The 15,108-nt window shown below is 35.6% G+C and overlaps 1 protein-coding gene across 1 annotated transcript in view; it reads left to right on the top strand.

Annotated features, from left to right (window-relative positions):
- LOC150090458 (uncharacterized) overlaps window positions 1-14,491 on the top strand; it is a 246,823-nt gene extending 232,332 nt beyond the window's left edge. The window contains exons 7-8 of the mRNA XM_090390323.1: window positions 10,207-14,277; window positions 14,378-14,491. Of these exons, the coding sequence (XP_090246449.1) occupies window positions 10,207-14,277; window positions 14,378-14,427 (4,121 nt within the window). The 3' untranslated portion in view covers window positions 14,428-14,491. The remainder of the gene's footprint in view (window positions 1-10,206; window positions 14,278-14,377) is intronic.
- The last annotated feature ends 617 nt before the right edge of the window (window positions 14,492-15,108 follow it).

Raw genomic sequence — 15,108 nt, 5'->3', positions numbered from 1 at the left:
AACATAAAATCAAAAGAAGTGCATCCAGATGATGAACAAAAGAAGTGCATCCAGTTAATGATATAGATGAACAGTGCACTGTTGAGTCAGTTTGGTGTGACATAAGCACTGCGAAAGCAAAAATAAGAGTAGGAGTGTGTTATAGGCCTAATGACTCAAATGAGTACAATGAACAATTGTACAGAGAAATAGAGTGGGCTAGTAAATCGGAATGTCTTATAATGGGGGATTTTAACTTCCCAGATATTGACTGGAACTTGTGGGTTGGGCACTCACACACTAGTCAGACTTTTGTGGATTTATTGGATGATTGTTTTCTGCAGCAGCATGTTCGAGAGGCAACCAGAGAAAGTAATACTCTTTATCTGTTTAGCAGCAGTGATCATTCATGTATTAGGAATTTGCAGATAAAAGAACCACTAGGTGGCAGTGATCACAGTGTACTGACGTGGGATTTACTTAAAGATTTAATTACCATCAGGGGTAAAGGAAAGGGTTTTTGCTTCCGTAAAGGCGAGTACAGTGGTCTCCGACAGTTTTTAAATTCTGTACAGTGGGATCAACTGACGATGTTACCAACAGTAAATTCTAAGTGGGAAGCATTCAAGGAATTAATCGTGGATGCTACTAAAAGTTTCATACCTATTAAGAAATATTGTTCAAGGTTTAGGACTAAATGGTTGTCAAATGACCACCTTTCTTAAACTAATGAGACTCGTAACAGAGAAGAAAAATGCATGGGAAGCATATAAATTATCAAGCGACTCAGAAGCCTATGGCAGATATAAGTTAATCTGTAATCAGGGCACAAAGGAGGTTAGGCAGGCAAAGGCAGATTACGAGAAATCCTTGGCAAAAGATGCTAAGAAAAACAGCAAGGATTTCTTTACTTATATAAACTCTAAAAGGAAGGGGATGAATCTGATTGGTCCTCTTGACATCGATGGTTCAACTGTTGATGATCCTGCTGAGATAGCAAACAAACTGAATAAGTATTTTGCATCTACATTCACACATGAGGAATTATTAAGGTTTGAAAATGGCAGAAGGTTATCAAATTGTAGCAGGATACTTAATGATTTTGTAATAACTGAGAGCAAAGTGGAAGAGAAACTGTTGAAGTTAAACGTAAGAAAAGCACCTGGGGTGGATGGGATCTATCCAGTTATATTAAAGGAGGCGGCAAAACAACTAAGCAAACCCTCAGCCATAATTATGAGAGCATCCTTGGACTCAGGGGAGGTTCCCACGGACTTGAGATGTGCAAATGTACCCCCAATTCACAAATGGGGATCGAAGGGTGACACGAGTAATTACAGACCAGTTACCAGACACGAGTAATTACAGACTAGTGAGTTTGATTTCAGTGAAAATTTTGGAATTTGTGGTTAAGGATGAAATTCAGGATCATCTTTGCAAGAATGGTATGTATATAATGAATAGATCCCAGCATGAATTCATTAAAGGGAGGTCATGTCTGATTAATAGTCATTAAACATAGATACGGATATGTTTAACACCTGACGATTTTGACATTATGTATCTAGACCTTCATAAACTTTTTGATACCATCCCATGTCATGGGCTGCTATATAAACTGGGAAACAAGTTGAAATTTTAGAATCCTGCGCTGATTGCAGGCTTGCTGAAACATAGAAAGGCTGTTGCATAAATGATTAGTTGTCATGGTATTGTCACTGGAGGCGCCTCCGTAGCCAGGTGGGAAGGAGCAGCAGTGCGTAGCACACGCTTCTTGATTAGACCGGGGTTCGAGCCCGTCACCACCAAATACGGAGGATGCGGAAAGGTCAGGGAATGACCACCGCATATCCCGGAGCAATATGGCCTTAGTTGCTAATGCTCCTAAAAACCAAATAACAACAACAATTGTCACTGGAGATGTGTACAACCCATCAGACCATCAGTGGACTTCAAAATAATCACCAAGGCCAAAAAAGTTTAGTTTTCAAGTCCAGGATCAAGATGATGCTGGTTTGTTAATTTTCTTATATTTGCATCCCCTACTTTTAGAAGTATATGGAATTTTATCTAACTTTAATTTCTCTACTGAATATATCTTTAGAATGGCCTCAAACCCATGGGCTGCTCTAATAGCCTATTTGCATTGCTCAGACAATTTCATGACAGGCATATCCTAATTAACCTTAGATCTTTTTCCTTATCATGTACTTTGAGTTTCGTGCTACCCAATTGGCGCCATAAAGATTAATTCAATCACAAATCAACTCCCTCCTTCGGTGTCACATGCACTTTATGTCAAGGACTTTAGCATCTCCAGTCAGTCACAGAACATGAGAACTGAGAGGCAACTGCAATGCACAATCAATAATATAAGTAAGTGGGCATACCCATATTATGCAGTCATTCTTATTGTGAGCAGAAGAACCACCACAATGCCAGACTTGTGGCAGTATCCAATCAGTCCAACATATATTAATAGACTGTCATACATATACAAATGAATGCAAACAAGCCTCAAGAAGTTTATAGGACACATCACACCATTACCCTGATGGACCTCTTGAATGATAGGATGACCTTACAGATGTTTTCACCTTTCTTAAAGCTATTAATCTATATCACTAATCTAATGAAGTATGAACCAGGCTACAAGGAACAACTCAAATCCAAAATGAGTCAAATCCAAAGTCAGCACCTCTGAAACCCAACATACCATATGAACTGGCATATTATGAGCTGTGTAGTTCATGCTCCAATAAACCCCAATACAACAAACCAACCCAAATGGTATGTTATTCTGTGATTATTGTAATTAACCACCATGTCTGCCTTTATATCATCAGCAGACTTAGATATCAAGCTTGAAATCCCACATCATTGTCATTAATAAATATTTAGAACAAATAAGGGCCCCAGTACTGACTCCTGTTGTACCCCACTCTTAACCACTTAACCATATCTTTAACTGTAACAATAACTTTCCCCTGATACTGTAATTGACAAGGATTTCTGTAATTTCAATTGAGAAATCAAATAAAATACTTTAGTCCGAAATATTTAGTATGAACGATGTAACATTTTATGCTCAGCCACTACTTACTCTACCGAATCAACATTTGGAAGAGGTTAGCGAATTCCAAGCCTAATTACCCATTTGATTGTTGTCATTTGTTGAATAGTATGATTGCAACAATACAAGTGTTTGTATTGTTGCAATCTGCATTTTTGTTACATTCCATTGTTAGGTGTCACTATAGATGTTTTCACATCAATAATTTTCTGCTTAGTAAAAGGAACTGAAAGCCACACTACTATAACTGAGTGTTGAACAATGCCAAAGTCAAATGTTGTCAAGAGTATTGAGCAAGCCAACCAAAGAATATAAAGAGTTACCAATGAGTGCATGAGAATAACAGACTATCAACATTGCTTAAAAGACAAACAGAAAATCAAACATTGGATTTAGCAGTGCCTTCAACAAGCAGTGCCGCTCCATCTAACAATGTACCCGAAGTAAGTATTAATTATGTACAACAGAACATTTCTGCAGTTGCAGAGAAGATGAGTTTAAATGATCAAGCTTCCTTTCCATACACCGACTACTATTTACATAAGAATGTGCATTGAGAGGCTGAAAGAATATTTATGAAAAGTGATTTATGTTCTGTATGCTACATTTGCGAAACGTCTGTGCTTTGACACAAAGAAACCGCTGCTAAAGATATACCATTGAGATGCACTGCATTTCCCAATGTTGACATCAACAGGATCCCTGTTGTAATAGCTATAGAGGATCACTTAAGAACAACACCATTCCAGTGCTATCTAAGTTGAACATCTTTATCTACCCTAAGGGTGACATATGGAATATTATTTGTCTACTCCTCAGAGTGACATACAGGATATAATTGACTTCATTCATTTCGTTTTGTTGCCGTACCCATGATCATGAGTGGCAATTTCAACGTTAACTTTGGATTGGAAGAAACTAACTTTCCTGCAAGAAATGTTCAATCTAACTCTCAATACTAATCCATCAATTTCTACTACAAGGTTGGGTATTTCAATCGATGCTGTTATCCAGAGACATTTAGAAATGTGCAATCACAAGTATACATCTCTTACTTTAGTTATCAGAAATCAGTTGTATCTTGTCTTTGAACTGAAATTATGGAAATTTGTGAAATGATCAGTAAAATATTTACAATACAGAGGCCTTTTATTTCTTAATCAATATATGCAAATTTAAAAGAAACATGAAGATTAGTAACCTTTGCGGAAATTGCATCATTTCCGTCTCGCAATTTCGTTACCACATTATTTCAGTCTGCTATTTACTCTACATTAGCGATTGAATCAACATTAGTGATTGAGTTAGCATCATTTTGGAAGTGATGTAATTTGTGTCATTTTTGTGACAAATTGGGTTTATTTCAGTCCAAAATTTAGTAGGTGCCACCAAAGATTGTTTTCACATCAATTAACAAAAAACAAAAAAAAAATAGGTTCTTAAAAATATATGAAATAAAGGCAATTAGTTCATGCATTTATTTCAACAGATACTGTTATTTTTACACTTTACAGCATAACCATTCCATTGCTAAATATTCTTCTTGACAGTGTAGTGGTTTCACCACTTGTCACTCATTCAAGCAGGTCTGGGTTTGAATCCTTTCGTAGACTAGAAGAATTTTTAAAGGCCTCTTCAGTTGGGGCTATAGTTAATTGATCTCACGTATGAGTTATTCCAGGATTTTCCAACAGCACAATGGGTAAATCTGCTGACAAACACACTTATATAGGCATGATGGTGCTGCTGCATTAGCATTAGTAGAGGCATATGATGCAAGAAAGCAAGGTTATACAGCATTAACCAAAAAAAAAAAAAAAAAAAGCACTTCCCATTTCACAAGCCCATCTATTTGCTTCAAAAGTTTGTCCTGTTCTTCCTTGAATTTATTTAAGCTGTCAACTTCCACAACAACAGATGGAATACAACTGTCTTTCCTCAATTTGAATTTATGCCCCCTCAGGTTCATATCTGAGCAAGAGGAAGAATCCTATCAACATTGAGCCTGCTCAATGCTGATGGTCTAAGCTGTTGGTGTGCCTACAAACCCAACAACAAAAACACACAAACATATAAGTTGGATTAAAAAATAAGCTTATATTTTTAAAAAACAATTGAAATACATCAAATGCTTTATTATTCAGCATCCATAAAGAATTTGTGTTGCCAATTAATCAAATATGCCAGTTATATAGGAGCTATGTCATGTTCACCAAATTTTGCCAGTATATTATATATATATATATATATATATATATATTATGTGAGGTAAAAATTAGGCAAAAGTAATAAAAATAAATAAATATGGCTATGTAGCTATCATTAGAGGCAGCAAATGCACATCCTCCACATGATGCCTAATTATATCTAATAATTAAAATAAATATGATATTTAAAATAAAATAAATATAATTATTAAAATAAAAACATCAGCCAGTAGTACGGCAATAATGCAGAGCGAAGCGAAACGAAACGCAAAATAATATAAAATAAACAAACAGGGAAGGGAAAGTAGAGATAATAGGACAAAAAGGTAGTCGATAATCCCCTGTATAATTTAGTCAATTAAGTCATTAAACCCAATTAATAAAACATAATGTAAATTTAAAATAATGCCAATTATAAATAATTTAGCGGAACCCCCTCGAAGGTACCAGTTCCAAAAGACATGAAATATCACCAAAAAAGGGTTAAAGAAGCTACCAAAAAACTAAAATATCAAAATAATAGACTGACCATCATGCCCCACATCGACAGAGGACCACGAGGCCAATAATGGTCAATGAATCGCTGCATTTCAATCGTCATACAAATCGTCGCAAAGGCAGAAATATCGAAGAACCAAACCACCCCTCCATTCTCCGATAGATAAACCAATGCAGAGGATTTGCATGGCGGTGGTCCTTATGCAGCGAAAAATAATCTATAGAACAGACAGCACTCTAGATCAGAGCCACACCACTGACATAATGCAAGCTTAACCAGCTTATATAATAGAAAGGAAATTTATGTCAGTGGTGTGGCTCTGATCTAGAGTGCTGTCTGTTCTATAGATTATTTTTCGCTGCATAAGGACCACCGCCATGCAAATCCTCTGCATTGGTTTATCTATCGGAGAATGGAGGGGTGGTTTGGTTCTTCGATATTTCTGCCTTTGCGACGATTTGTATGACGATTGAAATGCAGCGATTCCATGACCATTATTGGCCTCGTGGTCCTCTGTCGATATGGGGCATGATGGTCAGTCTATTATTTTGATATTTTAATTTTTTGGTAGCTTCTTTAACCCTTTTTTGGTGATATTTCACGTCTTTTGGAACTGGTACCTTCGAGGGGGTTCCGCTAAATTATTTATAATTGGCATTATTTTAAATTTACATTATGTTTTATTAATTGGGTTTAATGACTTAATTGACTAAATTATACAGGGGATTATCGACTACCTTTTTGTCCTATTATCTCTACTTTCCCTTCCCTGTTTGTTTATTTTATATGATTTTGCGTTTCGTTTCGCTTCGCTCTGCATTATTGCCGTACTACTGGCTGATGTTTTTATTTTAATAATTATATTTATTTTATTTTAAATATCATATTTATTTTAATTATCAGATATATATATATATATATATATATATACACACACACACTGTAACAAAAAACTATTCAAGAGTCTAGATTATAAAAAATTATATTAACGATTAATAATAATGAAATAAATACTTTTATACTACATAATTATATATTAAGAATTTTAACGAGAAGACCTCAATACTCTTAATGACTGAAAGCTTACATTTAAAGACAATATTACATCTCTTCATGAGTCCTTGCAAATGTCAAAAGCTATCTATTAAATATCTCTCATTTAATATCTATTAATTAATAACTAATCTCCATGATGGAAATCAGTTATTGATTCGGCTAGTCTGCCTCAGTCGATATCTGATCTCTGGTCTCCGTAAGCTTTCCACATTTGCAGGGCCTTATGACAAGATTTAGTATTTTCTGAAACATAGCCTTTTTATCATTTCAATGTTGAGATTCTCAATACAATTTTTAATGCCTAATCATGTTGTATAAGGATCTTTATTTTATTATTATTAATCTTTAAATGGTTAAACTTGTAACACTCTTGTTCAAAGTTATTTATAAACTTTTAAAGCAACAGATTAAGCCTATATTTTATCCTTTAACTACCTTTTCCACACATACTTACTTGAATTCAATATAGTACCTTTTGAGTTGATTGTAGAGAAGCATTGAAGCAGTTTTAGATTGTGGTGTTATACTATAGCACTGTTTACATTAATATATTGTATAAAATAATGTATTATATTTAAAGTAACGTCTGTACATTACAATGAAACAAAATTTTGCGCCACATGGCATGCACCTATAACATAACACTGATATGGTAGTAAAAAAAGCATATCTTTCAGATTTTGTTTCAGACTCTTCTTTCATCATCATCAGGTGGGGGTGCCGCCGTAGCCAGGTAGGCAGGAGCAGCAGTGCGTAGCACACGCTTCTTGATTAAACCGGGGTTCGCACCTGTGACCACCAAATAAGGAGGATGCGGAAAGGTCAGGGAATGACCACCGCATATCCCCGCAGCAATATGGCCATAGTTGCTAATGCTCCTAAAAACCAAAATAACAACAACAATCATTAGGCGGATCTCTGTGTCAAAGGTTTGCAGTCACAATTTGCCGAAGCTTTCTGTCTCGGACAAGTCTCCTCAGATCAAACTATTTCTTCCTGTTGCACCATTTCTTTAAGCCATCCTCTTCTTGGTCTCTCTCTCTCTCTCATGCTGCAACTAGTCTGTTTCCAGAGGATCCTCTCATAATATGTCCAGCATACATCCACTTCCTTTTCTTCACTTCTTTTATTAGTCCATTTAATTTTCAGCATTCTTCAAGCATACTACATATCAAAAGTGTTGATTTTAACTTTGCTCTCTTTTTTAGAATCCAAGTTTTGCACCTGTATAAGAAGACTGACCATACATAGCTTCTCACTACCTTTAATTTTATTTCCCTATTCACATTCCTTCTCATCAGTTCTTTGTTTTCCAGAAAGCTGCCTTTGCCATTCCATTCTTGTATGAATCTCTTTGGTGCTCCTTCCATCTACTGTTGTCAAACTTCCAAGGTATCTAAATTCTGTTACTTGTTCTACTAACCTTCCATTTATTCTAATTTTACATTCTAAATTTTTGTTTTCACTGAATAGCATTATTTTTGTTTTGCTCATGTTTAATCTCATGCCATACACTGCTCCCATTGTCTGAATTTTGTAAAGTGCTTGCTTTAGTTCTGATTTACTTCAAGTAATTATAATAGACAGTGTCATCTGTATATCTAATCCTATTGAAATTAGTTCTACCTATTCTTATACTTTAATGTCTTCTAAAGATTCTGAAATTAATTCCTCACTATATAGGAAGGAGGGTGATCACAACCTTGTCTTATGCTGCATTTGACCTCGAACCACTCTGTCATTTTGTTATTTATTTTGAAAGCTGCCTTTTTCTTTTGGTATAGGTTTCTTATAATTTTTAAATCCTTTCCCTCAACTCGTATCTTCTTAAGCATATTGAGCATTCTCCCATAGTTGACTCTGTCAAAAGCTTTTGAAAAATCCACAAATCGAATGTACAACATTTTATGATCTTTTATTATCCTCTTAGCAATGGTATTTAATTCCATTATTGTATCTCTTGTTCCTCTGTTCGCTCTGAATCCATATTGATCAATCACCCTACATATTCTTCATTTCTTCTCTCTTTATCCTCCTTAGTATTACCCCAGTATTACCCCTAATAGAATTTCAAAAGCACATATTATGATGCTTATTGTTCTGTAGTTTGCTGCAATCTAGGCTAATCTACATCTTGGATATGGGGATCATTATTGTTTGCTCATAATCTTCAACTAGCTTTCCTGTCATGTAAATATCATTCATAAGTTCTGTGAATGTCTCCAAAGCTTCTTCATTCATATTGAAGAATTCTATAAGAATATTAACCATTCTGTAAGGCTTTCCATTCTTTATTCTCTTTATTGCTTCTTCCATTCCTTACCTCATAATTGATAACCCAGCTTCCTCCTCTGGAATTTCCATTTCCCCATATTCCTTCAATCTTTCCTTCTGTCTTTTTCTTCATATAATATTTTAAAATTCTTATCTTTAACTCGTCCTAAGACTCACTCTTCTTTCCTTCTACTGAATTTCTTTTATGATCCTGTGCATTCTGTTAGTGTCATGTTTTTTTATCATCAATTTCTTTACACTTTTCTTCAGGCCATTTTTGTTTTTCCTGCCTTCCAAAATCCGTGGTTTCCTTCTATTTTCCCTTTGGTATCTTATTTCTGCCTCAACTCTTTCTTGTGTAATTCCTTTAAACCTGTTCCATCTTTTTATTCAATGTGCCCTGCGTTGAGTTGCTGGCTTTATTTCTCGCTTTAGTTTATCATTAAATGCATCCATTTTGTTCCTGTTGTTAAATTTTTCTTGTTCCATTTTTTTTTTTTTTTTTTAATTGTTACTCCTTTTCATCTTTTTTACTTTTATCTTTCTCCTACAAACTACTGGGTTGTGGTCTGAGCCGCAGACTACACCTGGCAGTACTATAAAATAAGTGTAATTTAAATGTATAATACATTAAACATAAAATCAATCAAATGTCTATGCAAAACATACTTGCCTCCAGACTACCTGCAATCATCCAGGACCAAGTTACAAAGTGAAGTAGCATAACTTAACACTACACTAATAATATAGTTTAAGACTACACTTATAAGTGTAATCAGTCTAAGACTTTTGCTCAAGTACACATAGATGTGTATGTGTACTTGAGCGAAGTACACATTCGTAATGCTGATGTAATTGGCAGATGTCAGTTACTTTAGCATTCTGAATAGTAATATGCAGGATAAAAAAAAGTTTTTTCTGTATTTCATTCTTGTGTCAAAAATACATAATATGAGCACTCTTGTCAAAAAAAAAAATAAATATTGCTAAATTAATTAAAATGTAATTATTTGTTATTTTGTTAATATATATATATATATATATATATATATATATATATATTTTTTTTTTTTTTTTTTAAAGCTACAGAATTTCTTATGTGTATGATTTATTTTCAGATGCTTCTGGCCTTGTCAAGCATCTTTTGACTGTAAATCCTGCAAAGCGTGCAACCATAGTTGACATTTGCACAAATGCTTGGGTGAATGAAAGTTATGATAACTTACTGTTACAAGTTGCTGAAGATATGGCTAATTTAACTCCAGTTCGTATTGATTTGTTGTTAGCATTAGCTCCTGCCTCACCAACTCCCCCCGTTGAATGCAATGCAGAATCGTATGTGACACCTCAGCCACCTTCAAAAGAGAAAGGTCCTTGTGATCTTTTTGCTGAAGAAAGCATTCATGGTGAAGAGATAGATGAAGAAGACATAGATAACACAGAGACCACAACAAACAGTTTTGCCTATGTGAAAGGTTCTTCCACTGGCAGACTCAGTGCTAGTTTTCCAAATCTTCATAATATAGAAGAACAGGAAAAAGATGAAGAAGATGAGGATGAATTTCTTCCTGCTGAATTAGCTGCAGCACTTGATGGTCAGAGTGCTAAACGAAGGGCTGAAATGTCATTTGAAGGAAGTCTGATGAGAATAGCTAGCTTAGCCCATAAAAGCAAGAAACCCCGTAAGTCAGAGTCTGAAAATTTGGAAAATAAAAGTGAAGTAACATCAACTGAAATGTCAAAGGGATCTAGTAGTTCAGATGATAAAACTAAAAATGCTGAACTGAATCAGTCTGAAAAAGATAAAGAAAATATCCTTATAAGTGAAAAAGCTGCAGAGAATGTCCAGCAGAATTCCAATAATGATTCCAACATCAAAAGTGGTGATACAAGTGAAAATGTAAATCACTTGGAACATGATATTTTTGAGGCTCCTGCAGAAATATCTTCTGAAAATGTAATATTGGATGTTGATGTGACAAGCAGAAATAATTCCCAAAGTAATGAAAAACTGGCATTTACAGAAAAGGGTCACGTAGAAAGTCCAGATATTGGCAACAAACAAAGAAAAGGATCTGTTTCTAAGACAAAGGAGGTCTTTGAAGATAAACCACAGGAAGCTAAAGTGGCAGTTGTTCCAGGTAGGCGTCCAGGAAAAATAACAATCCCAAAATTTTTAGAATCGCCACAGTCACCTACATCTCCAAAAACAACTGACACAAAACCATTAGCTTCACCAGTTAAAAATGAGGAAAAGAATAAAAATTTAAAAAGTAATACTGAAACTGTAGCACTTCATGATGTTCCTGAGAAAAATAACTTAGCAAAAGCTGCTAAAGATGTACAGATAGATGATGAAAAACAAGATCCCAATGATAAGCGAATTTCAGGAAAAAAAACAGATTTATTAACAAATGAAAAAGAAGATAAGTCATTGAGTCAAGAACCTTCTGAGAATACTGAAGAACCAACTGATGCAGCAGGAAATGCAGATGAAATAAAGAAAGTTGCTGCAAAGGGCATTTTAAAGAAAGGCATTGCAAAAGCTAAGTTATTAGAAAAACGACTATCTCAACAGAGCTCACTTGATTCAGAAAAAGAATCTGTTAATCCACCTACAACAGCTAGTGAACTATCTCCTTCTCTTACTGAAAGTCCAGAAGTTTCTAGTGGGCCTTCATTTTTTAAAATGCCTAAACCTTATTCTAAAGATGGTTTGGAAAGTATACAGAGCAAAGCAGAAATAGTGTTAGGTGCACCAGAAACCAAACTTTTCAGCAATGCAAGCCAAAAAATTGACATTGCAGGTTCAGAAGCAAATGAGTCAATCTGGGGAACTCCTCTTTCTGTGCCTTCAAAAATGCGACATTATCATCGACAACTGCATGGCAGATGTATGGATTGGAATGCTTTGTCTTCCACTTTGGATTCCGAAATGAACAACTGGAGGCAGCAGATGGAAGACAGCCTAAGAAAGCTTTCTCCAGATGAGGAGGAGGAGGAGGATAATAACAAAAATGTAGCAAAAATAGAATCTGGAAGTAAAAAAGAAGAAGATTTAGATTTAAGACCTATTGGTCCAACTCCAATTACTCGCAGCTATAAAAAATTAACTTTCACTAAAGACGGTGCATGCATCACTGAAACAAAAAAAATATACACCACACCTGGAGCTGATGGATCCTGGACAAGGGTTGAAAAAAAGACTACAATTACCACTCGCCCAGGTAAAAATGAAAATTTTGAAAAATTACCACACAGACACTTCAGAGATGATTCCCCTTGTTTAACAAGATCAAACAGTCAAAGTTCATCAGGTTCTAATGATATTTTTGATGATATATTTGATAGCTGGACAGGAGACTCTGCATTTTGTAATGTTGCTAAAATGAAAGATGTTTTTGATAATTTTGCCCAGAATTCTTTCCTCCGAAGCAGAAGGAAGAAAAGAATTCCATTTAGGGAGTTCCACAGAACAGAAAGTGAGAATAAAGGAAAAGCATATCCCAGAATCGAATGGAATCGAGGATGTTCGACTGATAAAGAATTGTCAGATAATGAAGAAGATTTTGATATCCATTTTGATGATTCTAATCCTGTGGTATATGGATCTCACCGCCTTTGGCAGCTCCTAAAATCATCTAGTAGAGGTTTCCCACATCACTTAAAAGAATTTTCTAGAGATCCTTTTCATACGAGTGGCTTTCCTAGGTCTTCAAGTCAGGAAAGACCTGAACCAAAATTGGATCGAAAAAGATGCGAGTCTCGGAATAGTAGTGGTTATGGTACAGGAACCCGATCGCTCAGTATTGATCGGACGCAGTCACCTAGGGAAACTGTTTTACGATTTGTTGTTGAATCTCCAGAAAAGAAAGCTTCTGAAAAACTTAATGAATTGGAATCACCTCTGTCTCCTATGAATTCTTGGTCTACAAAAGCAACTGCTCCTAGTATTCTGGCAAAAAGTCGTAGAGATAGTGGTTTGGGTAGTGATGGCTATGATTCTGAATATTCCACGTGTAATACAGCTTCTGGAAGGCCTTCAAAGTCTGAGGCTGCAGCTCATCATTCTGTGTATAAAATGGTACATCCAAGTAGTAGTCAACATTTTGTGAAACCTTGGTCGAAAGAATTGTCCTCACCTGTAACTCCTGCAAACAGACAGAATTTGCAAGAAGATAAATATATACAGAACCAATCAGAAAATTTAGCCGAAAGTAAACGACATCGTGTGGAACAGTGGTTGCATATGACTGATGTGGAAAGTCCAGAGTTTCCTCTTGCCATAGGTGAAAGTGGATACAGTGATTTTCCACATAAAGGAACACCATCACACTTCCAGAACCAGAAATGTTCTGTATATGGAACATTAAGACCAAGGGGTATAATGAAATACAACCGTTCTGCAAGTGAAAAATTAGTTGATTCTGATGGAAAATATGGCAATGTTCATGAAACACAGAGATCACAGAGTATACAAGATAGTGAAAGTAGAGAACCTCTCTACTACAATGAAGTAAGTAAAGACGGGTCTGGTCGAGTAAAAACTTCAGTTTATAGAACTGTGTCAGAAGATAATGAACGAAAACATGTTATCCATCAGGTTGACAGCAGCCAGTCATCACCAGTACATCAAATAAACTTTACTATCAGTGACAGAAGATCATCAGCTTCTCAACAGCAGTTACATGGAGCAACAAAATATGTCCGTTCCTTTAGTGACAATCTTCCAGGTTCTACTTTTACAACAAATGCAGGAGGTATGGTAATGGAACAAGTAATTCCAACAGGATCATCGAGTCATCCTGTTCTACAAATGAGAGTCTCTTTTAATCGTAGTGGTAGTAGCAGCAGTGATAGTCCAGTGATCCACGTCACATCTCAGCAACAACCATCGGGCAGTGTGTGGCACCAGAAGGAGCCAGCTACATCAATTCTTAGGTCTTCAGTAAGGCAAGAACCCACTGATCCTTTAAGTGAGACATTATCTTCTACAGATCAGGAACATAAAAATACTACTTACAGATTTTTTCCTGATAACTCAGTGGATGAAACAACCCAGATGTCCAGAGGTTCGGCAGCAGCAGGTCATTGTTATCCTGAAAGGCAGCAGAAAATATCATCTCTAAAATGCGAGCTTGGAGGAGATGTACAAGACCAAAACAACAACAGTAGCATCCATTCAAGAGGTAAGAACAGTCCTATTTCCTCTAATTACCTTGGTGAGAAAACAACTATTGCATGCTCAAAGCCCTGCATGGACACTAATAACTCTGAACAATCTTACAGCAAGTCAACAAAAGCCAGTCTTAGTCCTGAAAAGCTGGCTGAGGAACTGAAAGAACTTGAAGCCAGTGGTAAGAAGACTAAAGCCACTTTTATGAGGGAACCAGTAGAAACAACTCCAGATGGAATATTGACACCTGACAGTCTAGAAGCATCCGTGTCTACTGCAGGGTCAGCTGAATTTAGTTTTATTAATTCTCTTCAAGAAGACGCTCAAGAATTTCCAAAGTCTAATTTTTCACACTGTACATTTTATGACAGCTTATGTTCTAAAGACCCTTTTACTAATAGTCAGTTATTTATAAAACCATATGGCGTTCTATGGGAAAATTATAATCTGCAAAATAAGTTAAGTAATAATAGTCCACGACTGTACAAGAAAAATTCATACACCGAACAATTTAGTACACTGTCATCTCTTAAGTCTGAAAGTACAGTGAACATATCGCGATCCTCAAGTTTTGAATATTTTGAACCATCAGTGGCATTTAATAATCCCAGGTTTCAAGTAGATGAGGTAAATTTGGAAGATGAATTTTGGATCCACAGACATGAAAATAATGCTCAGAACCTTTTAGATGAAATGCTTACCTCTGACTGTTTAAGACCAATTAATTGTCCTTCTGAACATAATTATTCACACAATCATGAAGAAATACATGCTACTTCTCCAGTTTCTGATGGATATAAAAAATATGCAAGCGCTAATTCATTAGCAAAAGATTCATTTATGT

This window comes from Mastigoproctus giganteus, chromosome 2, assembly GCF_048544385.1.
Source record: "Mastigoproctus giganteus isolate SK-2022 chromosome 2, ASM4854438v1, whole genome shotgun sequence".
Lineage (NCBI taxonomy): Eukaryota > Metazoa > Arthropoda > Arachnida > Uropygi > Thelyphonidae > Mastigoproctus > Mastigoproctus giganteus.
This window is presented reverse-complemented; position numbering and strand designations above follow the sequence as displayed.